The sequence below is a fragment of the Camelus ferus genome, chromosome 2, assembly GCF_009834535.1.
Source record: "Camelus ferus isolate YT-003-E chromosome 2, BCGSAC_Cfer_1.0, whole genome shotgun sequence".
Lineage (NCBI taxonomy): Eukaryota > Metazoa > Chordata > Mammalia > Artiodactyla > Camelidae > Camelus > Camelus ferus.
Window position 1 is genome coordinate 44536804 of NC_045697.1, and position 27352 is coordinate 44564155.

Genomic DNA, 27352 nt, shown 5'->3' on the forward strand with positions numbered 1-27352 from the left:
TAAAATGCTGACATTTGATCATTATCAGAATTACAATGAGCTTTCTAGTAGTCAAGAACCCCTATTCTAATCTTTTTATTCTTCCCTTTTGGTCACTATGATTTTTAAAACCGACTTTAGACCTCAAGTTCCCACTTAGGATATAGAACTCATGAGACCGTGTTACAAACTGCAGAGTGAAGTTGAATGTTTTGGTTTTTAGAAATCTTAGTGATTCAAGGTTATTGGATGAAGCATATCACTCAGAAAAAAAAGGGGGGGTATTAGAGTGGTAAGATATGAAAACATGACCTGTGATTTATTAGAGAAATGATACAGTTTCCTATTTTTTTATATCTTTACCCAAGGATATGCCTAATATAAAACACAGTGGTTTGAATTTTCATTTCAAATGAAAGAATATGTAGAAGAGTTGAATGCATATCTGGACCGTACTCTTGTTAAGATTCACATTTCTAAGGAAATTTAAAGGTCAAGGTCTTTTCTGAGTAAGGGGTAAGATGATGGGGACTTAATCAGTGCCATAACTGCAATCATCTTTTCCTATTAAGTAATAGTTAACACTTAAATAGCATTTACTATGTAGTAACAACAACTCTATGTGATATTATCATTAGCTCCATTTTATAGATGAGGAAACAGGCCCAGGTTAACTAACTTGTCCAGAGTCCCCTAGATGGTACATGGCAGAGTTGAGAGTTGAAGCTTTGCAGTCTGAGTCCAGGACTTGTGCTTGTAATATTAACAAAGAGAAGCGTAATGGAGCAGTGGTTAAAAAGAGCAAGACAAAACATGGGATTACAGAAATGGAAGATGTACAAAGACAAGAGGCAAGGGACACTAAAGAGGCAAGGAAAACTTACAACCCCCTCTTCCTCCAGTCCTCCAACCACTAGAGAATGCTTTCATCATTGCTGGTTGTAGAACTCTATAATTACATACAACAATTTATTGGTACCTGCTGGGGATGGGGAGAAGGGTCAGGTTGGTATTACATTTGTACTTAAAAGAAGGATGATGACTGAAAGGAGAACTGCCACGGTGATAATGATAATCTTTTTGAAGTGTTTCCACCATATCCTCCTAAGAATCTTTCTTGTTTTTTTGGATTCTTTGGCCTGAAATAAAAATAAACACAGATGTAAACTTTTCTTTCCATTTCTGGATTAATGTGCACACTACAATACTTAGCACCATCTAAAAGAACAGATTTAATTTGGGACCAATCCCAAAAAGTCTCAATAGGTCTGAGCAGCTATTATAAAACGATGCACCAAGATTCCTTATTGTGGTCAGCTATACTTTTACTGGCTTTATTAACTTCGTGACCTTGAACAAGTTACTGACTCTTTGAACTTCAGCTTCCTCATCTTCACTTCATGATTCTACTTAAATGCCACTATCCCTTATAAACCTATTTAAAATTGCTACCTCCATCTCCATCCCTGAAACCTTATTTCCCTTCAATACATTTTTTCTCCAAAGTACTTATCTTTCATCTAACAATATGTAAATTTTACTTATTTATTGTTTGTTGAGAATGTAAACTTTATGAATGCAGGGATTTTTGTCTGTTGCATTCATTGCTATATTCCCAACAGTGCACGATATAGAGCCGGTGTTCAATTAATATTTGTTGAAAAAATGAATGACTAAATCTGTTTAGTAAATGAGGATAAGGGCATGTACTACGGAGTCGCCCAGATTGTTAGGCATAACTGAGATAGTGAGGATAGCATATCTAGACTGCCATATAAGAATAAATTATGCCATTGTGATAGTTAATATTTTTGATGAATAATAAAATGGATTTTGTTAAGTACAATAGAAAAAGTTTTATATATTAACCTAATTAAACCTAAACAAAATAGCTCACTTTTACTCAAATTACTGACAGAATTGAAGGAGCAGTGGAGAGAGATGAAACAAGGCCACACGGAATTGTAAAATCCTTCCCCCATCCCCTGCAAAAAGCTTTATTGTTTTCATTTGGTCCACTCCTTTTTGTTTTTAAAATACATGTAACTGCTTTTCATATAGCCGTAATACAGGTAAATTGCTTGGTGCTTACATGGATTTCTGCTATCTGCCACCTGGATAAGAAGTAAAATTCTAACAAATTTCAGTTATCTTTCTTCATGCATCAGATCAGCTTCTTTACTCAGTGTATATGGTGATTTTTCAAGAACAAAATCAAGGCTCATGATTACGATGCATGCTATAAATGGCATGATCCTGGTATGCTGCTTGATGGCCTCATGACTCTAACGTATGACAAATAATGGGAACCCAGGCTTATATATCCAAGATGCCATTTGTTATTCCCAAGGATCTGGCACATGGAAGCTAGTGACTGGGAGTATTTTCCAAGATGTTATAATTTATTGAATGCTTTAAGTGCAGGGATTGTATGACAGGCATTATATGTATTTTGCATAATAATATGCAATGTTCATTATAATTTTATGTGAGTATTCCTATTTTATAGTGTTGGAAAAAATGAGGCTCAGAAAGTTTTGTTACTTGCCTCAGATTTAGAGTAAGTGGTGAAGCTGGAATTCAAATCTAGAATTGCATGACCATACTGCCTTGTGTAAAAATATTGAATTAAGGTATAAACGGACTTTACATTCTTCTCTTATTTACTTTCTCTTTTATTAATGTAATATGCACATATAATTTGAAAAGTTAGAATTCTACAAGGCTTAAGAGTAAAAGCTGCATTATCTTGCCCAGCTCCTTCCCATTCTGATCTCTATTTTTCAGAGGTAATCACTCTCAGCTCTTTTTTGTATGTTTTGGTTATTTGCTGTATCCCTATTACCTGGATCAGTGGTTCCTAACGGGGGGGTCATTTTGACCTCTAGGAGACATTTGGCAATACCAGGAGACAGTTTCGATTGTCATGACTGTAGGGGGTGCTACTGGCATCTAGTGAATAGAAGCCAGGGATGCTGATAAACATCCTACAGTGCATAGGACAGTCCAGAATGTACCATGGTTGAGAAACCCTGACCTAGAAGAGTGTCTGACCTATAGTGGGTGCTCAGTAAATACTGGGTTGAATCCCCAATACCTGCACTAAAAATAAACCAATTACCTCCCTCCTCCCTACCCACCCCCCAAACCCCAACTTGTTGAATGCACTTCATTTAGCTGTTTTATTTTTTCCTGGTGTTTGTTTTCCTCTGCATTACTAGAAAGCATATATATGTGTGTGTATATATATGTATCTATTTATTTATATGTATACCATGATTTTTCTGTTTCCAACTATAGAAGAGAGGATATAACTCCTACCATACCTCCAAACCCTTCTTCCCCAAACACACTTTTCCCTTCTTTCCTAGCCTCTTTTTGTTTAATTAAAACTTTGTAAATATTTAAGTGTATTCAAGTATATTTGACTACATTGACTTTAATGTGTAACTTTTTTTTTCTAGAGCTAATAATAGGTAGATAGTTAAAATGTTTATTTTTAATCTAGCAACCAGTAATTCACTACTAAACTCTCCAAAAAGGAGCGGGGGAAAATACCCTTCCTTTGATGGCTCCTGGGTTGTGTCCTCCTGCTTTGCCTGGAGGCTCCTCACAGAGCCTTTTGACTTGCTCCAGTCTGGTTTAGTTGGGGTCTAGGTTTGCTATACCTAGAGCTTTAATCTTTGGATCTTTCTTTACCAATATCCTGGGAATGCCCTTCTCGTGTGATGGGCCTTCTGTTTTCTCAATCTCATTTCTTCCCTTTTCTTGATTTATTCCCTCCTATTGGTGAAAAATATCTGCAGAAAACATCTTAGAAAGGGTGAGTGGGAGGCATGTTTCTGAGAATTTACATGCCTAGAAATGTCTTAATTCTACCCTGAGTTGGTAGTTTGGGTATATAGAAGCCTAGTGTGGAAATAATTTTCCTTCAGAATTTTCAAAGCATTCCTTTATTTTTCTTTTGCACCCATATGTTGCTTTTGTGAATTCTAGTATTGTATTATTCTAATTGCCAAGTCTTTGTTTTTTCTCTCTCTCTGAAAGCCTTCAGAATCTTCTCTTCCTTTTTAATGTTCTATAATTTTAAGATTACATGCCCTGCTATGGTCCTTGTTTTTTGTTTATGGAATCTGGAAATTCATTATTTAGTTCTCAGAATTTTTCTTGTATTAATCTGATTTTCTCCCCTGTTATTCCATCATTTTCTTTTTCTGAAACCCCTGTTACTCATATATTGGATCTCTTAACTGATTCTCTTATCTTTTCTCTCTCTTTTTGCTCTACTTTCTGAGAGGATGCCTCAACTTTATATTAAAATAATTCAACTAAATTTAAAAATTTTACTATTTTTTAATTTCCAAAAGATCTTTTTGTTTTATGAATAAGCTTTATATAGATTTACATTCTTGTTTCAGGGTTGTATTATCTTTTTTTTTCCTTTTTACCAAGCAATACTTTTTAATAAACATTTCATGATTACATATCTCTGTCTCCAGTTAATTTGAAGATACTTTACATAAATGTTCTTGCAATGGCAGTACACATTTTGGTTATTTTATTACATTGTTTTAATTAAGTAAATAATGAGTAAATAGCATGATTGCAGAGGTTGTTTTCAGTGTTAGCTAAATATATGACTTAGATTTCAATGCTTCTTTATTGCCTCATGTTTCCTTTTTGTGTATTTTTTTCTTATTTGAAGTATAGCTGATTTACAATGCTGTGTTTTAGGTGTATAGCAAAGTGATTCAGTTATACACACACACACACACACACACACACACACATACACACACATATTCTTCAGACTCTTTTCCACTTAGGTTATTATAAGATATTAAATATGTATTATCTTCTATTATTTTTCCAAAGACATTAGAGAATTTTTCAAATGAAGCTTTCTTTTGCTTCTGCATTATCTGTTTTGTCTGAGTTCCTTTTTTCCTGTTTATTTTAATTTTTTTTTAAATTACAGGTTTTTTTCCCAAATATCTCATGAACTGTGTTGTTGATTTACTAAAACGATGATTGGAAACTCAGCATGAGTGAGTGAGGGCTATCATTTGGTGGGCTTCACTGTAGGATAATCTGGTGTGGACATGACCATTTCATGGGGGAGTACCTCAGTATCTGTAGGTCAGTATCTGTACCTCATTTTCCCTCGACCTGGTCAGTTTTCTTAGAGAGGAATCGTCTAATCTCCTGCCTGGGTGAGGCTGCCTGGGAGAGATGTTGGGGAGTGGTCACTATATTCAGGATGCAGATTTTCATTTAGTCCGTCTAATTTTAATATGACAGTCACTCTGGCCTCAACTGCACCCGGTGTCTGAGTTTAGAATCTCTTAGGTCTGTTGTCTTTAGATAATACAATTTATTATCCTTTGTCAGGGATAAGGAGAGGAACCTATATTGCAGTCAAGATTCATTTAGTGTTACCCACACCTTTACCACTTTCTATACTTCCTTTAGAATCTCCTTTAGTGATAAACTTCCAGATGTGGTAAAGACAGCCAGCTATCCACTGAAGACTTTAAGTTCCCCTTCCGTAGTGTAGAGTTGTTGCTGGCAAGAGACTCTCCAATCACAGACCATGTTTCTCTCCTACCCCTTGCACCTATGCAAAGCTATAAGACTAATTCTTACCAATAGATTGTGAGTAGAAGTGATGAGTGTCACTTTTGGGCTAACGTGGCTATAAGCAAATGTGCTTCTTCCACGCCATGTTTAACCAGCTGCCACCTGAAGTTGAGACTCTGAGGGGCCAAGGCAATGACAAAGTCACAAAATGGAAAAAGCCTGGGTTTCTGGATTACCATGTGGAAATCTGCTCACTGAAAACCTGCTTTAGACCATTATACAACCAAGAAACAAACCTCTATTGAGTTAAAACACTGAAAACTTGAGGTATGCTGGTACAGCTAGTGTTTTTCTAATATTGAAATTGGTAGTTGGATGAGATATTGTTATGACAAAACCCTAAAACATAGCAGTGGCTTAACCACCAGGTGGTAAGCAGAGAACAAACTAATATTAGAGATTGGAAACATAAAGACCAATGCTATGCACGGTAAAATATTTGCTAAAACTATCATCTGTGACAATCTGAAAGGCAGACAAAGTATCATTAAATCTGTCATTTTAGAAGAAGTTTGGAAAATAGAATGGTAGTAGTGTGAGTTCTTGTTACTAGCTACATTTTAGCAAGGTAACAATTGGCTGGTTTGCAAGAAGACATGAAAAGGAATAGAGAGACTGCAGAAATGTGGAACACTGAAAGATTGGATAAGCTGATGGATTTGGGCCCAAATAATAAGACGTAAGATTGAAAAGGCTTTTTAATGACAAAAGCCCATTAAGATTCTACCCTTCCTCAAAAACAAAACCCCCCTGAACCTATTAAAAATGGGCAAAGGACATGAATAGATTTTCTCCAAAGAAGATACACAAATGGCCAACAAGCACATGAAAAGATGCTCAACATCATTAGTAATCAAGGAAATGCAAATCAAAATAAGGATACCACTTCATACCTGGTAGCATGGCTGTAATTTAAAAAAAATGAAAAATTACAAGTGTTGAAGAAGATGTGGAGAAATTGGAACCCTCTTATATCACTGATGGGAATGTAAAATGGTTCAACTACTGTGGAAAATAGTTGGGAAGTTCCTTAAAACTATCAAAAAGTTAAAATAAAATTACCATATGATCCAGCATTTCCATTTATGTACATACATAAAAAGAATTGAAAACAAGTATTCAAACAAAAACTTGTAAATGAATGTTCATAGCAGCATTATTCACAGTAGCCAAAAGGCAGAAACAACCCAAATATCCATCAGCTGATGAATGGATAAACAAGTTGTGGTACATATATACAATAGAATATTATTCAGCCAAAAAGGAATGAAGTACTGACTCATGCTTACAACATGGATCACCCTCAAAAACATCATGCTAAGTGAAAGAAGCCAGACACAAAAGATCACAGATTATGTTATTCTATTTATATGAAATATTCAGAACTGATAAAGCCATAGAGACAGAAAGTAAGTTATTGGTTGCCAGGGGCTGGGGAGTAATTGCTTAATGGGTATGAAGTTTCTTTTTGGGGTGATGAAAAGGTTTTGGAACTAGATAGAGGTGATGAGTGTACAATATTGTGAATGTACTAAATGCCACTAAAATGTATACTTTAAAATGTTAATTTTATGTTATGTGGATTTTACCTAAATTGAAAAAAAAAAAAGATTCTGCCCTGCATTAAAGATCAGATTAGGGGTATAAACTTCCTATCCAACCAAGCCTAATGGTCTCAAAGTAGTTGCCTTTAACATGAGAGGAAGGCATGAGCAAGGAAGCAAAGAAATAACCAGGCTTCAGAAATACGTCTGGAAAAGAACTTCACATGTATCCACAATCACTTGGAAATGATTAGAAGCAATGAGATTAGAATCAACTAAGTTTTGAATGGAATTATAAATAAATCAAAAACTGATCTTTTCAAAAGACATCCCCCTCCAAAAAAAAAAAAAAAAAAAAAAAGCTTGGAGGTGGTTGCCAGAGGGGAGAGGGGTAGGGGGACAGACAAAATAGGTGAAGGGGATTAAGAGGTACAAATTTCCAGCTATAAAGTAAGTCACAGAGGTGTAATGTACATATAGGGAACATAGTCAATAATACTGTAACAACTTTGTATGGTGACAGGATGGTAAGTGGTCTTATTGTGGTGAGCATTTAATAATATAAAATAATATTGAATCACTGTGTTGTACACTTGAAACTAATATAATATTATATGTTAATTATAACTCCCATAAAAAATAAAGAGAGGTTAGGAATGAAAAAATAAAACTAACCACAGGCACAGGACAGACTGAAAAATTACAGGAGAATACAACTGCACATGGCGTATCACATATAGTTTTTATACATTTGTGGACTGAGTCTTTTGAGGCAACAATGATAAACTATAACATATTGAATTCAACAATACATACAAATATGTAATGTGCAATTCATCATATTTACAGGGTAAAGAAGAAAAATTATTAACTCAATGTGAAAAAGGCATTTGATAAAATGCAACCTCCTTTCATGATAAAATTTCTTAGCAAATGAGGAATAGAAAGAAATGTTCATAGCTTGTTAAAAGATACCTATCAAAATTTGAATGTAAATTTAATACTTAACTGAAGCATTAGAAATTATTCATTTTTCCATCAGAAACAAAACAAGTATTTCAGACATCAACATTTCTCTTCAACATTTTTCTGGAGTTCCTAGCTAATGTAGTAAGACAAGCCTAAATAAATAAATGAACAAACAAACAAATAAATGAATAAACAAATAAGATACATTGGAAAGGATAAAAAAAATCCAGTCCTTGTTTACATATGATAGAACTCCTATGTAGAAAATGCAAATAAATCCATACAAAAAATATTACCATTAAAGAGTTCAGCAAGACTTGGGATACAAAATCAATATGCAAAAATTGACTGTGTTCCTATTAATCAAAAAATTTTTTTTGAAAATGTAGTTTAAAAAATGTCCTTTACAATAGCAACAAAATGGTAAGATATCAAGAAATAAATCTCACAAGAATTGTACAAGATCTTTATGGGAAAAATTATAAAACTCTATTGAAAGATTTTTGAAAGAGACTTAGAAAAATGAAGAGACATAGCATGTTCAGAGGTGGGAAAATTGTATTTTAAATAAAATGTTCTCCCCGTATTAACATGATTCCACCTAACAGCCTGATAACCTTTTTTGTGTGTGTGTAACTTGAGATGTAGATTCTAAAATTCCCTGAAAGAGAAAGCAGCAAGCCTTGCCAACATAATTTCCAAAAAGTATAAAGTAGATGAACTGGCCCTATAAGATATTAAGGCTTCTCATAAGACCACAGTAACTAAAATGGTGTTTTAATGTTAAAATTGGGGGAGGATATAGCTCAAGTGGCAGAGTGCATGCTTAGTATGCATGAGATTCAGGGTTCAAACCCCTGTACCTCCTCCAAAAATAAATAAATAAACCTAATTACCTCCCCCACCAAAAATGTTTTTTTAATGTTTAAATGGTCCAAAGATATAGAAATAGACCTGTAGAATATAATACATAAAAATCGAAAAAGATTAAAAACTGTTTACATATGAAAACATTACATGTGACAAGGTTGGCATTACAAACCAGATGGGAAAGGCTGAGCTATTCAATAAATGATTATTTGTTTTATAGCACAGGAAACTATATTCAATATCTTGTAACCTATAATAAAAAGAATATGAAAAGAAATATATATATGTATGACTGAAACATTATGCTGTATATGGGAAATTGACACAACACTATAAACTGACTATTCTTCAATTGAAAAACAGTTGTTTAGGGTACTGGTTATTTATACAGAAAATAATAAAATTTGATTCTGACCTACCTCATAATTTATGCAAAAATAAAATTTCAGATGTTTAAAGATCCATGTTTAAGAAGCAGAATTAAAAACTTTTGAGACAATGTAAGAGTCTGTTTATAACCTGGGGAAAGGAAGGCATTCTTAAACAAGACACAGAAAGCATAACTATGAAGAACAAGACTAATATATTTGCCTACATGAAAGTTAGACTTTAGTCCTAAAAGGGACACTACACACAAAGTTAAAATCAAGCCACATATTGGGAGAATATATTTACACTTTACATAACTATTAGGATGAAGAATTATATATTCATTCTTTAATAGTTATAAAATTAGTACTATATACATATAACTACAAAGTATTTAAAAAGGTAGACAGCCCATTAGCAAAATGGGCAAAGGATGTCAATAGACAATTCACAAAAGAAAATCTGATGGTTAATAAACATAAAAATTGCTCACTGTCATTCAAAATTAGGGAAATGCAAATTAAGACAATAATTATTTTCTTTCCCCTACAAAACTGTTAAAAATTATAATCTCATAATCCCAAGTATTGGCAAGGTGCTATGGAGCAACAGGACCTCACATACGATACTGATGGAAGTATAAATGGGCATAACAGTTGGGAAAGCAATTTTGAAATATTTGTTAATTTAAAGGTGCACATATTTTAAGATCCAGCAATTCCATTTCTATGTATATATTGTAGAATGAGGGTTCCAAAATGGGATTAAACATCCCAGGAGGTTGTGTAAAATGATTCACTGGAAAACAGAAACATAATATTAGAACCTCTATTTGTTCATCTTAATCTACAAAACAAGAAGGAGGCGGGTGGAGGTTACAGCTCACGTGGTAGAGTGCATGCTTAGCATGCACAAGGTCCTGGGTTCAATATCCAGTACCTACATTAAAAACAAAAAAAGGAGGAAATGAAAATATTTAGTGTTTAACATATGGATAGGCACTGACATCTTCCCTAGGTGTTATATAAGACGGTATAGCATGAAAGTTAAGGTGTTTTGAGGGAAGAGAGGAAATTCCACAGTGATGGAGAGCTGACCACAGCATACTCCTTTACCCACTCGCTTGTAGGATATTCCAGTTCCTACAATTTACATGCATCTGGGTAAATGAATGTATGAGTATTAGTACTTAGTTTTCACTAAACTAAAAAGTAGACGTGTGGCTTAATTATACTAATAAGGCAAATATAAACAAGAAAATGGCAACGAGGATATATCTCTGCTTCTAGTTTGAATACTCCATCTGCCATATTTAGAGATTTTAAAAAATAGTCATTTGTAGTAAGATCTGACTTTTAATCACATTGCTAGCATTAAAAAATGTTATCAATATTTTTCTTAATCAGGGAAATAGTTTTAATTTTGTTAAGAAAACAAATTATTTAATATTTTATTTCGTCTTTGTCTCATTCTTTTAATTTCTATTTTTCTGTATGTTTTATAATATATAACATATTATAGAAGAACATATATAGCTTATATATAATTTATATCTATATATTTAAATGCAGTCTCAAGAATATTTTACAAATAAGTATGCATGATCAAAAAACTCTATAGACAATTGTCTTAAAAACATTTTTGCAAATGTGTACCAAAAGTTCAATGCAGTATTGTTCCTTAAAAAGAAAAAGTTGGAATCTACATTAACGTTTATTAAAAGAGGAAAGGAAAGGATAAGCACACTGTATTTCTTAAAATAGTAATGTTATGCTGTCAGAAGTTAAACTGATAAATTAGAGCTAAGTGTATCAAAATGAACACCTCTCAAAAACATAGGTAGAACTGAAAACTCAGGTTGCAGAAGGGTACAATCATTATAATGTCATAAATACAAAGTTTAGAAATGCAAAACAATACTATAGACACATACATAGATAGTAGATCTTCAAGAGATTTTGTTGAATTAACCAATGAGTAAAAGGTGCAAGGATAGCAAAGATAAGAGGGAAAAACTCAGCCTGTGTAATGAATGAGGAGATGACTATTGAGCTGGGTTTTGATGGATGAATAGAAGTTTTCCAAGGCAAGGAAAAAGAGGGAACAGTATATTTAAAGGTGTGAAATCATTCAATGTGTACTTTGGAGAATTACAAATAGTCTAGTATTTTTTGAGACTTATAAACTACAGGACCATGACCTCTGGATGACAATATAGTCAGAAGAATGCTCACTAAGTTAGAGATGTTGAACCGTACCCTGGTGTCTAACAAAGGTGCACCACTGGAGGGTTTTAAAAAGGCTATAGATAATATCCATACTTTCATTTTAAAAGAATATTTATAGTGTCAGTGTGGAGGATGACTGGAGTAGAATAAAACTAAAAGGTGGGAGAACAATTAAATCTGGGAATTACCAGAATCAGGCAAGAGAGAACTGATCTTGGAGTGAGACAGTGAGTGGCAATGGATGAGCAGAAGGTGGGTTTAAGAGATTTAGCCATTCTGTGGAATACTATTTAGCAATGAAAAGGAATAAAATATTAACACACAACAACATGGATATTAGAAACATTATGTTAAGTAAAAGAAGTCAAACACAAAAGACTATGTATTTTATGATTCTATTTATACGACACTCCAGAAGAGGCAAGACTATAGTAACTGAAAGCAGATCAGTGGTTGGTTGGGGTCAGAGGTAGGGTTAAGTCAACTATAAAGGAGGGATGAGGAAGATTTTAGGATGGAAGAGCTGGTCTACAACTTGATTGTGGTCACACAATTGTACACAATTACCACAAGCCATTAAACTCCACTTAAGGTGGGTGAATATTATATGTAAATAATGCTTTGGTAAGTTGTTTTTAAAGAAGTAAAAATGAGCCTAAGAACAAAAAAGATTTAGGAAGGTGAATTAATAGAACTTGGTGAGTAAAAAGTATGTGTAGACTTTGCTTTACCTGGTGGCTGTGTTTCTAGAAACTATCTGTAAAAATAAAATTTTAAATGCTCAGAGGAAGCTTTCAACTTTTAGTGATTGTTTTAAAACTATTTTTTAATACAGAATTTCAAACACATACAAAAGTTAACAGGTGGCATAATGAGCCCCTATATTCTCAACATCCAGTTTTAACCATTGTTATTTTATGGCCAATTTTATTTCATTTATACCCCATTCTACTCCCCAACTCCTGAACTATTTATTCTGAAGCAAAATTCAGATGTTACATAATTTCATTCGTAAGTATTTTACTGTATATCTCTAATAAGTAATGACTCTTTTCAAAACATAACCACAATGCCATAGTGATTTCACTGGTGTATGCAGCTATCAAAATTCATCAAATTGTACGTTTGAAATATGTTTAGTTTGCTGTACAGGAAACATACCACAATGAAGGTGTTTTAAAAAAAACATAACCACAATGCCATTATCACACCTAAAAATTAGTAATATTCCTTAATATCATCTAGCATCCAGCCAGAGTTCAAATATCTAGTTGTCTCATGAAGCTGTGAAATTTCACTTTTATAGTTTGTTAGAATCAAAATCCAAGTAAGGACCACACACTGCAATTGATAATACCTTCTAAGTCTTTTTTTGGGTAAGTTTCCTTCTCCTTTTTTCCCTTGCAATTTATTTGTTGACTAACCTCTGTGTTTCTTAATGTAAGAAATCCTCCTTTCACACAAATAACCATCTGTTACTTTAATGGGTTTTAAAATTTGGATTGTTTTATAATTATTCTTTTAATACTTTAGTTGCATTTCAATAATTTTTTTCATGAAGCCATAGCTTGGTGACATACGATTCTCTCACTTAGTGTCCCAGGTGTATTTTTGCTTTGGGCAGTTTGTCTCAAGGGTAGTGAGCCTGTGCTTTAGAGCAGTATTTAGGTATCAAGAGAGCTCTGTAACACTCACAGTTGTTTGCAGATTAGCTGTCTTATCAGAGAAAATATTCAATCTTTCCTCGTTTTCCAAAATTTTGTCAATATTTTGGGTCAGAACATTTTTTACATCAGTCACTTGACTCCTCAGTGTGGACATCGAGCTGTCATCTTGATTTTTATTGTATTTCATCTATATAGAAGTGAAATATAATATAAATTTCATTTTCTATAAGTGAAATCTATTATGATACACTGTATAAATTAGAACAAAGGTGTCAAAGGCACATCTCACTTGCATTTCAGCATAAGGAATCAACTAAGCCTCAAATTGTCTCACCTTAATCTTGCAGGAAAAATGGAGTGTGGCGGGAGCAGGACTGTATAATCAGCAGTGGAAGTTTCTTTTTAAGTTTAAATTTTTTGTTTATTTATTAGTAGAGACTTTTAAAAAAGAGCAGTTTTAGGTTCACAGTAAAATTGAGTGAAAAGTACAGATACTCCTTATCCCTGACACATGCACAGCCTTCCTCACCATCAACATCCTGCACTTGACTGGTACATTTGTCACAATGGGTGACCCCACATTGATGCATCGTTATCATACAAAGCCCATAGTTTACATTAGTGTTCACTGTTAATACTGTAAATTCAACGGATTTGGACAAATGTGTAATGACATAATGACATGTATTCGTTTTTACAGCATCATACAGAACAGCTTCACTGCCCTTAAAATCCTTTGTGCTCCACCTAATCATGCTTCCCTTTTCCCTAAGCCCTGGAGACAACTGGTCTTTTTACTGTCTCCATAGTGTTGCCTTTTCCAGAATACCACATAGTTAGAATCATACAATGTGTAGCCTTTTCATATTGGCTTCTCTCACTTAGTAATATGAACTTAAGATTCATGTCTTTTCATGGCTTAATAGCTCTTTTTTTTAGGGCTGAATAGTAGTCCATGGTTTGGATGTACTGCAGTTTATTTATTCTATGGAAAGACATCTTGGTTGCTTCCATGTTTTGGCAATTATGAATAAATCTGCTCTAACATCCATAATACAGGTTTCTGTGTGGATGTAAGTTTCAATTCCTCTATGTAAATACCAAGAAGCATAATTGCTGGATCATATGGTAAGAGTATGTTAGTTTTGTAAGAAACTGCCAAATTGCCTTCCAATGTGACTGTACCATTTTGCATTCCCACCTGCAGTGAATAAGAGTTTCTACTGCTCCACATCCTTGCCAGCATTTGGTGTTGTGTTTTGAATTTTGGCCATTCTAATAGGTTTGTGAGGGGTATCTCATTGTTACTTTAATTTGCAATTCCCTAATGACATATGATGTTGAGCATCTTTTCATATGCTTATTTGCCATCTGTGTATCTTCTTTGGTGAGGTATCTATTCAAATCTTTGACCTATGTTTCAATCAGGTTGTTTATTTTCTTATTGTTGAGTTTTCAGTGGTCTTTGTATATTCTGGATTATAGTTCTTTATCACATTTCTCTTTTGCAAACATTTTCTCCCAGTCTGTGGCTTGTCTTCTCATTCTTGTGACAGTTTTTTGATCCAATTTGACAATTTCTGTCTTTTAATTGGTGTATTTAGACTGCTAACTTTTAAAGTGATTATTGATATGGTTGGATTAATATCTTCCATATTTGTTACTGTTTTCTATTCATTGCTCTTGTTCTTTGTTCCTATTTTTGTCTTCCACTCAATCTATATGAAAAATGATCTCTAAGATATAGTGCTATATTAAAAAGGTAAGCTGCAGCTGCAGAACAGTATTAAATAATAACTTATTAAGCACTTAGTATGTTCCAGGCACTGTTTTAAGCACTTCACACATGCTAGTTCATTTAATTCCCAAACCACTATATAAAGTAGTACTCCTACTGTCTCTTATTTTCTAAATAAGAAAATTCAGACTGAGAGAAGTTAATATATTGCCTGATTTTACACAGCTAGAGGCTAAGCAAGAAGCTCCAGAGATTAAGCCTTTACTCATTGTATAATTCTGGAAGGTTACACACCAAACTGTTAACAGTGCTCACCTCAAGGGAGTTTGATTGAGACCTTAGGAAATACTCATATTTCACTTTAAATACTTTTGCTTTATCTCACTTTATTAATGACTATTACTTTTTGAATAAAAATGATATGAAAACCTCTTGATCTTTGGCAAGTGATCAAATCCACCTTAAACAGAACTCTGATCTTGGTTCCTGGACCATACAACTCATAGTTGACGTTCTGTCAGGAGCTTACTAGTTGGATGTAGAAGAGAGGGAACTGTATCCCTCCAAAAAGATACCTTCAAATCCTAATTCTGGATACCTGTGAATGTGACCTTATTTGGAAATAAGGTTTTTGCAGATATAATCAAGTTAAGATAAATAGTGAATCTTTGATTTTTCTTTTTGTTTCTCTTCTCTTTTCCTCTCCTTTTAAAAAGTGCTTAATCTTTTTTAATCTAAGAGATGCATCTAAGTTTTGTTAAGATAATGTATTCATAGTCCATTCAATGGTATTTGGTACATTTATATATATACATATATATAATTAAAATATGTAATATATAATTAAAACTCTCTCAAAACTACTTTTTTTTCTGCTGTGTGCATTTTGTTAATTATAGTATAAAAAATTCAACAAGTTTTACAAAATTTTCTGCAGATTTAAAGCCCACCAGGTTAGTTCATAAATGTTAAACAGGAATCTTTTTGATGTCAGATGTGTTAACTGCTTAAAATGTGCATATTTTTGCATGGTAACTAGTTTTCACGGAGTTATGATAATAATATATTTTGGCTGCATTGAATATTACAGAATTCTTCATAAGAAATATTTAATATATCTATCCTGAGTTACTTTTTCAGGCATTGTGGTGGGCACACCGTATGGTGACCCCCACTGAGTCATATCTTAGTAAGATTTCCCCCACTTAAGTGTGATTTTCTCCTAATGAATGGAAGCAAAGGTGATGCAATGTCACTCCTATGATTATGTCATATTATATAACAGTTAGCAGACTGGAGTGAGAGGTTCCTCTGCTGGCCCTGAAGAAGCAAGCCCTGTGCTGAGGATGCTCACATGGCAAGGAGCTGCCATCAGTCTTTAGGACCAGGGGTGTCCTCCAGCCGACAGCCAGCAAAAAGTGGCATCCCTTGCACAGCTCTGAGGAAATGAACTCTGTAACAACCCGAATGAGGCCAGAAGCAGATTCTTCCCCAGAGCTTCCAGATGAGAACACAGCCGGGCTGACACACGGACTGCAGCCCTGAGAGGCCCTGAGCAGAGAACCCAGTTAAACTGAGCCTCGATTTCTGACCTATACTAACTGTGTGAGATAGTAAATGTGTCGTGTTTCTGGCTGATGATTTGCGGTAAATTTGTTACACATACATTGAAAACTGATGCAGGTATACTTAAAATATTTTATTATGGAAAAGTTCAAATATATACAGAAACAGAGTGAATTATTCAGTGTGCCCATCACCTAGTTTCAGCATCGCCAATCTTATTTCACCTATACAACTATCGATTACCCCTTCCCCAAATGTATTATTTTAAAGCAAATCCCAGACAGTCTATTATTTTAATCTGTAAATGCTTCATTTTGTATCTCTAGAAGATACAGCCTTATTTTTCTTAAAAACAAAATCATGACATCTAAAAATATTCCTTAGTATCATCAAATATTTGGTTTGTCCCTTGTACACTGTTGGTGGGAATATAAACTGGTGCAACTACTGTGGAAAACAGTGTGGAGGTTTCTCAACAAACTAAAAATAGAACTACCATAAGACCCAGCAATTCCATTCCTGGGTATATATTTGAAAAAAAATAAAAGTACTAATTTGAAAAGATACATGCATCCCGATGTTCATAGCAGCATTATTTACAATAGCCCAGATACAGAAGCACCCAAAGTGTCCATCAACAGGCCAATAGATTAAGAAGATGTGAGATACACACACACACACACACACACACACACACACAGGAATACCACTCAGCCATAAAAAAGAATGAAATATTGCCATTTGCAGCAACAATGGATGGACTTGGAGGGCATTATGCTAACTGAAATAAGTCAGACAGAGAAGACAAATCCTGTACATCACTTATATGTAGAATCTAAAAAATACAACAAGCTAGTGAATATAACAAAAAAGAAGCAGACTCACAGATATGGAGAACAAACTAGTGGTTACCAATGGGGAGATGAAATGGGGGAGGGGTAAGACAGGGGTAGGGTAGTAAGAGGTAGACACTATTAGGTATAAAATAAGCTACAAGGATATACTGTACCACATAGGGAATACGCCAATACTTCATAGTAACTATAAATGGAGTATAATCTTTAAAAATTGTGAATCATATTATATACCTATAACTTAAATAATATTATACAGTAACTATGTCTCAATAAAAGAAAAAAATTTAGAAACTTTATTATGTTAAAACATACATATCATAAAATGTGTAATTTTAACTATTTTCAACTGCTTAGTTCAGTGGCATTAAGGATATTCACCTTGCTGTGCAGCTATCACTACCATCCATCTCCAGAACTTTTTTATTTTCCCAAACTGAAACTCTGTACCCATTAAACAAGAACTCCTCCTCCCTTCCACTCAGTCTCTGGCAACCGCCATTCTACTTTGTCTCTATTAATCTGATTACTCTATGTACCTCAAATAAGTGGCATCACACAGTATTTGTCCTCTCGGACTGTCTTATTTCACTTATTAGGGACTACTTAAAATATTTACTTTAATAGGATTTTATAATTGTGTAAAATATTTACAACAGTTCCAAGTCAACTTTCGTTCAGAGAGCTCTAGTTTCTATTCCTGTCCCCATCTCTACACAGGCAACCATTGAAATGCTTTTGGTTTATCCTTCCCATGTCCTCCTGCCCCACCCTTTTTCACTATAAGCAAAAATATATTTGTGTTTATTCCCTCTTTCTTAAATGGCTGCATACAGGATGATAAGTAAATAACAGAATACTATACATATTTTCTCTATCTTGCTTTACTCACTTATCAATGTATCTTGGATATCATTCCTTATCATTATATAGAGATAGAAGTTCTTACTTCTCATTCACCTTAACAGCTCTTAACTCATAATTCCTGATTAGTTAGATGTAACACTAACAATGTTTAGGAATACAATTGGAGGTTACATACCATATACTTTCCTAATACTTGTTGAAAATCTGCAGCGACTGCATTTGAAGGAGAAAAATGTTCTTGTGACATCAAAGGATTTCTCAGAAAAGTCTCACTAACCTGGGAAAATTAATGGAAATATTTAAACTATATAGATAATTTCAACTGGAGAACTGTATACAGAGCAAGCATTATTTGAAGCAAAGTCTGGCAGAAACTGGCAAGAAAAGAAACCAGAACATTTCTGGATTTTTGGTGTCTGGGTGTCCTTTCCATTTAAAGATACAGTATTAATGAAAACTGTGCTTTCCCAGTCTTCTCCACCACAGAAGTACAGACCACAGCCTCGTATCGTGAGACTGCAGGTGCTGCCTTGACTCTTTGGTATTGGCATTTCTGGGGAGGTGAGGGGACTTGCAGATGTTTCCTTTTGGCAGAGAAGGAAAGATGGGATTCCATGATATCTTCTAAATAAATGCTTTCCATTTTCCCCTCCTGCCCCTACCCTCAAAATCCATTCAACAATAACAAAACAATCCCAACTAAATATCATGATACTATTTTTCAAAACCTATAGGGTTGTTATATGACATTTCAAAACTTCAAGAAGGAATTTTGACAATTCTGACAATTCAGAAGTAGTAGTAACCATCATGTGGTTAGAAGTTTTGTGTCATATAGTTTTGAAAAGTTGGTAAAGTTGAGATGTTCTTCCATAATGGCAGAGAAGGAAAAAAAATTAGAGTGGAGTCAGTTAAATGGCTAACAACGTTTAGCAGGTAGATGCTAATGACTGTCTCGGCATAACTGTAGAGTGAACTACAGTATTAGGTCTTGTAATCTTTGATTCTATATATGGTTACAGTTTGAGTTGTGTTAAAACAAGTTGTTATGCTAAACAAATAAAATGTATGCATTATTTATGACTGTGACTGGAGAAGAACTATTAGTAACTATAGTATAGCTGACTGATTTTTCCATGAATATTTTTTGTTAAAATATTTATCCTAAATTATATATTTGTGAATAAAATTGAAGATTAGTATTATTTACTTTTTAAAATAAGATACAAACATACTATCTGGACCATAAAGTTATCAGAATAATGGTTTAGCCGTGGTCTGCCTCTGAGACTGCCTTTCACAGTCTTATTCTAGTCAGAGATTAAATACTGGGTGATAGCAACTGATGATATCTATTGAGAAGGTTAATTACCCTTTGAGAAACTTATAAAATCTCATTTATCCACATAAGTACATACATATAAGTATTCTATTTAGCATATTTTATATTTGCCAGGAGTTTTCAGGTAAGATGTTTCCTAAAGATAGTATATCTTGAGTAAAAAATTTTTTTCATTTAACTCATACAATTGATTCATATTTTCTACCAGAAATGTCTTACAATAATTATTTGAAAATTAAATACATATGCTATTGAAAAGGTATATTAAATATTAGTAAAGATAATTTTTCTTATTTTTAAAGAACAAAATAAATACACAGAGAGATTCTAGTAGATCTGGGTGGATTGTCTTTGCAGATCTTGCTTTCGAGTCAGGGGAGGTATGAAAGCAGGAGACAGATGAGGGATAAGGGCAAGAAATCTCTGAAGGTCATTAATGGCTCTACTATACAGACATGTAGATGTTAATCTCGCAGACATGTATGATCTGCTTTTGGTCAGTGACATTATTACTAATAAACTATAGAATAGACACCTAATAATTTCAGTAACTGAAGAAGTCCTTAAAGTAGTACAAGAAATTACTTACATTTTTAAGAAATGCAGATGGTGTTATGGTATCCAAGGTATTGTCTGAAGCACATAGGTAAGTGATTCCATCAATAAACAGAGTATGGTAGACAAAGCTTTGAAAAGAGTACATTCATTTACATCACATTAAAGAAATTAAGCAATGACACAGAGAATTTAATTTCATTTTCAAGCTCTCACTAACAGTGTAAAAACTATGTAGATAACTTTTTATAATCAGAATAATTAGAGAATCTATCATACATTTGAAAAATCAAAGTAAATTACGTTAAATAAAAACTCTCTAAAATATGAAGGCCTTTTGGCCTGAGGCACTGGAAAGGTAACATGTGGAAGGCTGTAGGGGGAGGTTTGGTTTTGGAACTAAGTTTGAGATGCCCATTAGATATCCAACAGAGACGTAGAAGAAGCAGTTGGATATACAAGTCTGGAGTTCAGGGAAGAGATCCTCAAAAGACTCAAATTAGAATGTCCACTGTAGGTTAAGCAAATAGTAGAGGAGGATAGTATCTTTTTTCAAAAAAAATCACTTCAGCTAATAAGTGAAAACAAAACTAGATGTCACCATTTTGCAACCCCCCAATAAATTAATGGCTCTAGGATGTAGGCAGTGAAAGTCAATGGCTGCTAGCATGCCAAAAGGAGACATACGCAGATGTTATGTACCATCTGATGAAAAAACACCTGTAGTCTTGCCAAAGGGATCATGCCGCCGGATCCGGCTGCTTGGAACATGGTGAATTGTATTTTGAATATGCAATCAGCAAAACCAGAATATGGGAAGCTCTACAGGTTCTTCAACAATAAATTGTAAGGAAAAGAAAGGGAAGGAGGGGAAATATGTGGGTTAAAGAGACTTGGAAAACATCAATTTTAAAAATGGGCAGGATTGGGCTCTTGTGTCTGAGGATGCATATTTAGGTACTGAGGCAATAAACAGGATAAATGACTGCAACAGAAGTTGGAATGATGGTTGATTTGAGGGGGAGGGAGGAAACTGTGAGCAGGCCAGGCTACATGGTGGGGAGTTTTGGGGGGAGCTGGCAGTACTCCATTTTCTGACTTAGGTGACAGTTGCAGTTGGTTGGTAGTGGGGTTCTTCGAAAAACTTCATGAAACTATACATTTGCTTGATGAGGTTTTTCTGTTTTGTTTTATTTTACAATATAAAGGTTAAAACAAACCTCCTCTTAAAAAAAATGATGAGTCTAAAAATTATAGAAGCTTTCTTATTCCTCACCTGTTCTTTTACTAGCAAAAGGTTTTTAAGACTGGTTTAGGCCAAACCATGCAATGTCCCAAGTAAATCTTAATGATCTTATTACAGATATTTTCAAGTGGAAGTCTCCTTTTTTATTAATGAAATATTTTGGATATGCCAACAAAGTATGGAGAATAAGATAACAAGAACAGTTGTAGACCTACCATCCAGTCAAAATGTTACAGAGACAATTAATGTCCCCACAACTTCTTCTCCCTTCTCTTTGCAGAGGGAACCACTATTTCGAATTTAGTGTTCATCATTCCCATTCATCATTTTATACTTTTACATATAAAAGTTCTCCTTTCTGAGGGTTCAATCAAGAGTCTGTGCAACAAATATTTTTTCCCTATATCATTATCATTGGAATTATTAGCTAGTAATTATTGAAAAGTAGGCTTTTATTAGAGTATACCATACCTTCCCATATGAATTATGGTCTTTGGTTCAGCTCTAAGAAGCACTAGTTTAAGCACTGTTGCAGCTGCTTCCTAAAAATAAATTGTCAGCATTTACTTTGCAGAAGACTGTAGTGTCTTTCATTATACATCTCCTTAATTTACCAATGTTCTGTTTAGTTTATTAAGGAACAACTGTTTACTAGGAGGACAAATAGGTGGTTATTCGTAATGCATGGTAAGAGGCAAGTTATCATGAAATATTCATATGAATCTGAAGGAAAATAATAAAATTACATAAATACACATATACTTTGTGCATACACATAAGTATGCAAATATAAGTTGCACTAATTAGTCTTATTTTTACAGCACATTATCATATATGGTTTCAAGGCTGGGAAGTACTATCTAATCAAGTATCTTTTCAGTGACCTCTATGAAGCTACATATAAAATATTAATGGATTAAAAGTATTCTGCTTTTAGTCTCAGAATAACTTAAGCAGTCTTCTTTTTTTTTTTTGATTAAGATAAAAAATTTTATTCATTATTATTCACTGATTTTTTTCTAAAAGACAAATAATTACTAAGATCTCTCATGCCTGTTTCTTATAAGGCTTATTCTTTGGGGGAAATTTTGCAAGGTACTGCGATTATCCAGATACCTTAAATACAGTTGATTGTATGGAATCCCATAAATTGACTTTATACATGTGAAAGGGACGTGAAAGTAACCTAAGAAGACTTGAGTAGCCGCACTCCTGATTAACTTTTCCATTTTTACAAAATGACACTGGAAATAAGGAGAGTAAGGCTTATTACTAATGGTAAAGAGTAAAACTTGAAATTATTGGTATTGCCTGAAAAATCCAGGCAGTATTTTCTAAAAAAGGATTTCCTAAGAAACATTAAGGGAATCTATAATCTTTCAATTAGTCTATTCTCTTCATTGGATCATATTCCCCTACCTTTCTCCAGGTGTCTCTGTTAGAGTATATAAACAATGGAATCATAGAAAAATGACAAACGAAGCAAATGGCAACGTGAGGCAGTAAAATGAGTGACAGCCTGGGCTGCAGTACTGTTTCTAGAATTGATGTGCTGCACAGCTTGAGAAGGTGACTTATCTGGGTCTGTTTCCTTGTGTGAAAAATGAAGGGACTGGGCAAGATGATCTCTAGGATCCTGTCCAGCTCCATCATGATTTGATTTCATGATTATGCTTTGGTAGGTACTAATATTGTCTAGTAAGTATAAAATATTTGTCATATTAATATTTAGCACCAAGGAAAGGCATGTCCCTTGAAGCTCTTTGTCATCCTTTTTCTCCTCTCTGGTCAGCCTTCCACAGAGCAGTCATCCCACATCTTTAATCCTTTCCTCCGACTGCATACTGCTCCATCGCCTTCCACTTTCTTACCTCCCTGCATGCTTCATAAAGAGAGGCCACTGGGCTTATGAACTCCTTTAAGACAGGGACTGTTTTAATCTTTGTACAGTGGACGATGCCGTAGTAGGTTCTTAATAAACATTTCATAATTATGAAGGGAGACAGAAAGTTGAAGGATAAGATTGCCCAAGAAAAGTATAGAGTCAGAATAGCAGAGCGCCAAAAAGCAGAACGCTGTTTTAGAACAGAATAGAGAGGTGGGCCACCGAATGAGAGGAATGGTATTCTGAAAACCAAGAGAAGAAAATTAAAAGAATGTCTTATGCTCCAGAGAAGCTGAACAAGATCTACAAGGTGTTCATTGAACTCACAGTCCTTCTTGGGCAATCTTATCTACTTCAACTATCTTTAACTGTTCACCCTGACCCTCTGAGTGCGACCTATTGGATATTTTTATGACTTAAATATTTTGGGAATAAGATGGAGGAATAAATACACAAATAGATTGGCTATTTCCAACCCGCAACACAATTCAACCTGTCCCAGGCTGTACTCTCCTCCCCTGCATTCCCTCTGACTCCTTTCCCCACAATTCTGCCCCTCCATCTGTCGTTTCTATCGTTTGATGCCACCTAAGAAAAAAAATTGACAAATCTTCACATTAAACACCTTAAACTTACACAATGTTCTGCCAATTTTATCTCAATAAAGCTGGGGAAAAAGATTTTAAAAATTGAGAATCATCCTAGTCATGGCCCTGACCCTTCTCCCGCATATTCAGCCAGTCATTAACTCTATGAGGATTAGTTTTACAAAGTATGTTTAGGATCTGTCCCCTTCTTTTCTTCTGCAGGTTATTGCCCTAGCTCAGGCCCTTAGATCTTCTGGGTAACCAGTAAGAATACCATCCTGTTTCTCTTCCCTCCAATCCACCTTGTACATTGTAACCAGATCAAATTTTCCAGGAGATGAATCAGATCTTGCTATTCTTCTATTTATAAATCTTTAGGATAAAAAACCAAACTGAATATAGGACTTTTTATTAACTATTCTTTGTCCACTTTTCTGACCTCATCTTTAGCCCCTGTATACTGGGAACCTGTGCTCTATCTAGCCCCACTGAGGTTCTTGAGGTTCCGCACACACACCACACTGATCCCTCCGCATGGGGTCTCCACCCCCCTTTCCTGTGCCAGGCTAGGGCTAATGCTTGCAATGCTTTTGCACAGGAGCATCACCTCCTCTGTGGCTGGCAAGCAGTCACCCATCCCGAGTGCTACGGGAGTAATCTCGATCTACCTCCACTGAAATACTTTCACACTGTAGGACGACTGAACGTAGCCCCTGAGTATAAAGGGACAACGTGCTCATCAAAGGACAACTCCAGGCACCGTTTTCTCTTCATCGTTTCATCCCCCACACCTTTACCCTGGGATTTTGCGACTAACACATGCTCAATAAATGTGGGTTGAACTGCTGACCATTCTTCAGTTTCTCATTTTCTCTCAGGGGAGAGAATATTTTTAAGGGTCTCCGGAATTAAACGTGACTGCTAATCACGGCCAAGTAGGTCGCGTGCAACACCAACCGTAGCCCCTGGGCGGCGCACTTGCGGCTCTGCCGTCTGGGAGCGCGAGCGGCTCCCGCCAGGGATTCACCATCTCGCAGGCTAGGCCGCACGGCGGCGTGGCCTCTCGAGGGAGAGGCCGTTCGCGGAGGCGGGGCCTCACGCCTCAACAGCCGATTCCCGGCAGCTCCTTAGCGCCGCGTCCCGAGGGGCAGGTCCGGTGGGTACCACCCTCGAAAAGTGGAACCCGTGATGGCCGAGGTGGCGACCCAGGGGTACCTGATAAGAGCCGCCGGTTAGGGCCAGCTCGGCTAGGACCGCTCGGCCATTTGCAATGCAGCTGTAGGTGATCGTCATAGTGGGCGGGCCAGTGAAGGAAAGGCTCCCGCCAGACGTAACCGCCCGCGGCAGCCTCGGGGCGGGTGACTGGGGCGGGGCTCCGGGAGAGGACGGTGTCTGCGCAGGCGTGAGGGGCGATTGATTGGCAGTCAGGGAGGTGGGGCCATCTCTGGTCTGGGCTGAGTCTGTACCGAACCTATGCTGAACTCTGAGCGAGGTTTCTGGAAAAACTGGGTTTAGGTGAGTGAAGCCTTTCTACGTGGTCATCGTTAAAATCATTTAAGAGCAGTTTACTCCACAGTGCTTACCTACATATAATTCATTCACAGTGTAGGTCGTGTAAAATATAGACCTTGATTTAAAATAAAATTCATTTGTTAACACCACGAGTATCAGTTGAACTCCGACTATGCGCTGAGTGCTTAGACCAACAGGTAAGCCAGGAGGTAGGTGGGCCCCGGACCTTGACTTGAGGAGGTCATATTCTAGTAGTGGTCACCGAGGCACATGCAGACAAACGCCACTCTCAAGTGATAAGTGTGCGCTGTGATGGAAAGCTGAACTAACCGTACAAATCCGAGTGTACGCAGCTAATTCTCCTTAGGAGAGGGAGCAAAACTTTCAAAGTCACTGTCCGTTATAGAGGATGGGTTGAACTCTCTTAAGTGGGGAGGAAAGATAGGACGGTCTAAGCAGAGGGAACAGCTCTGTAAAGGCTTGAAAGAAGGCCAGTGGGTTTAGGGGACGGAGTGTGGCAGAGTGGGTGTGTGGTAGAGTGGGTGGGTGATGGGAGTGGTAGACGACTTCTTATCTTAGACCTTGAGTTTCTTGGCAAGAATTTTTTAAAGTATAAGCTTCAGATAAGCTTATATGTTTTCATTAGCAAGGCGATGTGGTACAGTGGAAAGAAACGAGACACACTTGATTCAAAATACAGGCATTGCCATTTACTCTGTGGCTTTACCGTAACTTAACGTTTCTGAGACTCTGTTTGCTAATCTATAAAATGGGGATAGTTGTCAAGTTTAAATTAAGTAATTATGCAAAATATTGTAGATATGCAATCTTTATTATGATAAATACATTAATGAGAATTAGTTTCTTGCTCCCAATGGTATAACTTTGAAGGAAAAACAATTGATGTCCTCCTGGGGTCCCTGGCAGGAGGTGAAGACAGGTAGTCGATTGAGTTTATTTTAACCCAGTGCAGTTAAATTGGGTTTGACAAGCAAGGAGCAAAACAGATCTGGATTGTAGTCGTGAGAATGCCTTGTTGAATCATTTATCCTTTTGTATGATGGAAGTCTTAAATCAATGTATCTTATCATCTTAGAGAAAATGTCTTGTGTTACTCGTGGGATGACTGAATTACAAGCACTGGTCACATTACTTATATGTGGGAAAATGACATGTTAATTCTGAGGTAATGCATTTATATATTCTTGGTTATAGTAAAAATAAGCACAATAAACTTGGCCACGTTGCTTTGCTCCTTGCGACTGGACAATGAAATCGTGAACTGTAGTAACAACAACAAGCATCTGGTAATTGGAGCGGTATATTTAGGACCTTCCCCATCTTGGTCTCACCTTGTCATATTAAAACAATCCTGTGAAGCAGGTGTGGTGGGTTAGCTTTGCACAAACCACAGATTCTGGCCTACAGCAACGAAAAACGTAATTTATAACACAACTCTAACTTTCTTGTGAGCCTCATTTTACTGATATCTGAGCTTTATCTAGTCAATACCAGGTTTCCTCAATGAACTCAGAATTTCCCCTTTCCCTTCTTTCTACATAGGGTGCCATCTGTGTGTGTGAGGAACTTGGTGGAGGTGAGGTCGTCTGGTTCATGACCATCTCTCTAAGGTGGCATTGCTGCTAATGTTTGTTTTCTGTCTGTCTCTGGTATCAGTTCACATACTCCCCTTGGAACCTCAAGGCCCCTTCAGGCACTCTGATTCTCTCTCAGCCACTTTTTTTTCCCCCTTGGGGGTGTGGCCTGATCATCTGCATTTTTTACAAACATTTCAAATGGGTCTGTGTTCACTCAAGTGTGGGGCTCAATGGCCTGGTCCACAGCCCGGTAAGTATCATTTGTATTAGATGTTCTCTAAGGCCACTGTCACCTCCAACGGCTCCTCAGCTCTAGTCAGACATACGGTGCGTGTG

At 35.7% G+C, this 27352-nt stretch overlaps 1 protein-coding gene across 10 annotated transcripts; it reads right to left on the reverse strand.

Annotated features, from left to right (window-relative positions):
• Nucleotides 1–931: 931 nt before the first annotated feature.
• Nucleotides 932–25270, reverse strand: LOC116656733 (vesicle-associated membrane protein 8-like). Of its 10 annotated transcripts, XR_004311650.1 has the most exons (8): nt 25122–25270; nt 21906–21976; nt 20223–20319; nt 18467–18568; nt 13295–13453; nt 8173–8284; nt 5626–5735; nt 932–1118 (listed from the first exon to the last, which is right to left on the reverse strand). XR_004311650.1 is itself a non-coding variant. In XM_032456836.1 (7 exons), exons 1-6 carry the CDS (start codon nt 25197–25199, stop codon nt 5655–5657), a joined length of 588 nt encoding a protein of 195 aa, XP_032312727.1. In that variant the 5' UTR covers nt 25200–25270; the 3' UTR covers nt 932–1118; nt 5626–5654. The 10 variants fall into 10 exon arrangements, 8 of the variants coding, with proteins under 8 accessions (XP_032312727.1, XP_032312723.1, XP_032312752.1 ...); XM_032456836.1 differs by lacking the exon at nt 8173–8284; XM_032456832.1 differs by lacking the exons at nt 5626–5735; nt 8173–8284.
• Nucleotides 25271–27352: the final 2082 nt, after the last annotated feature.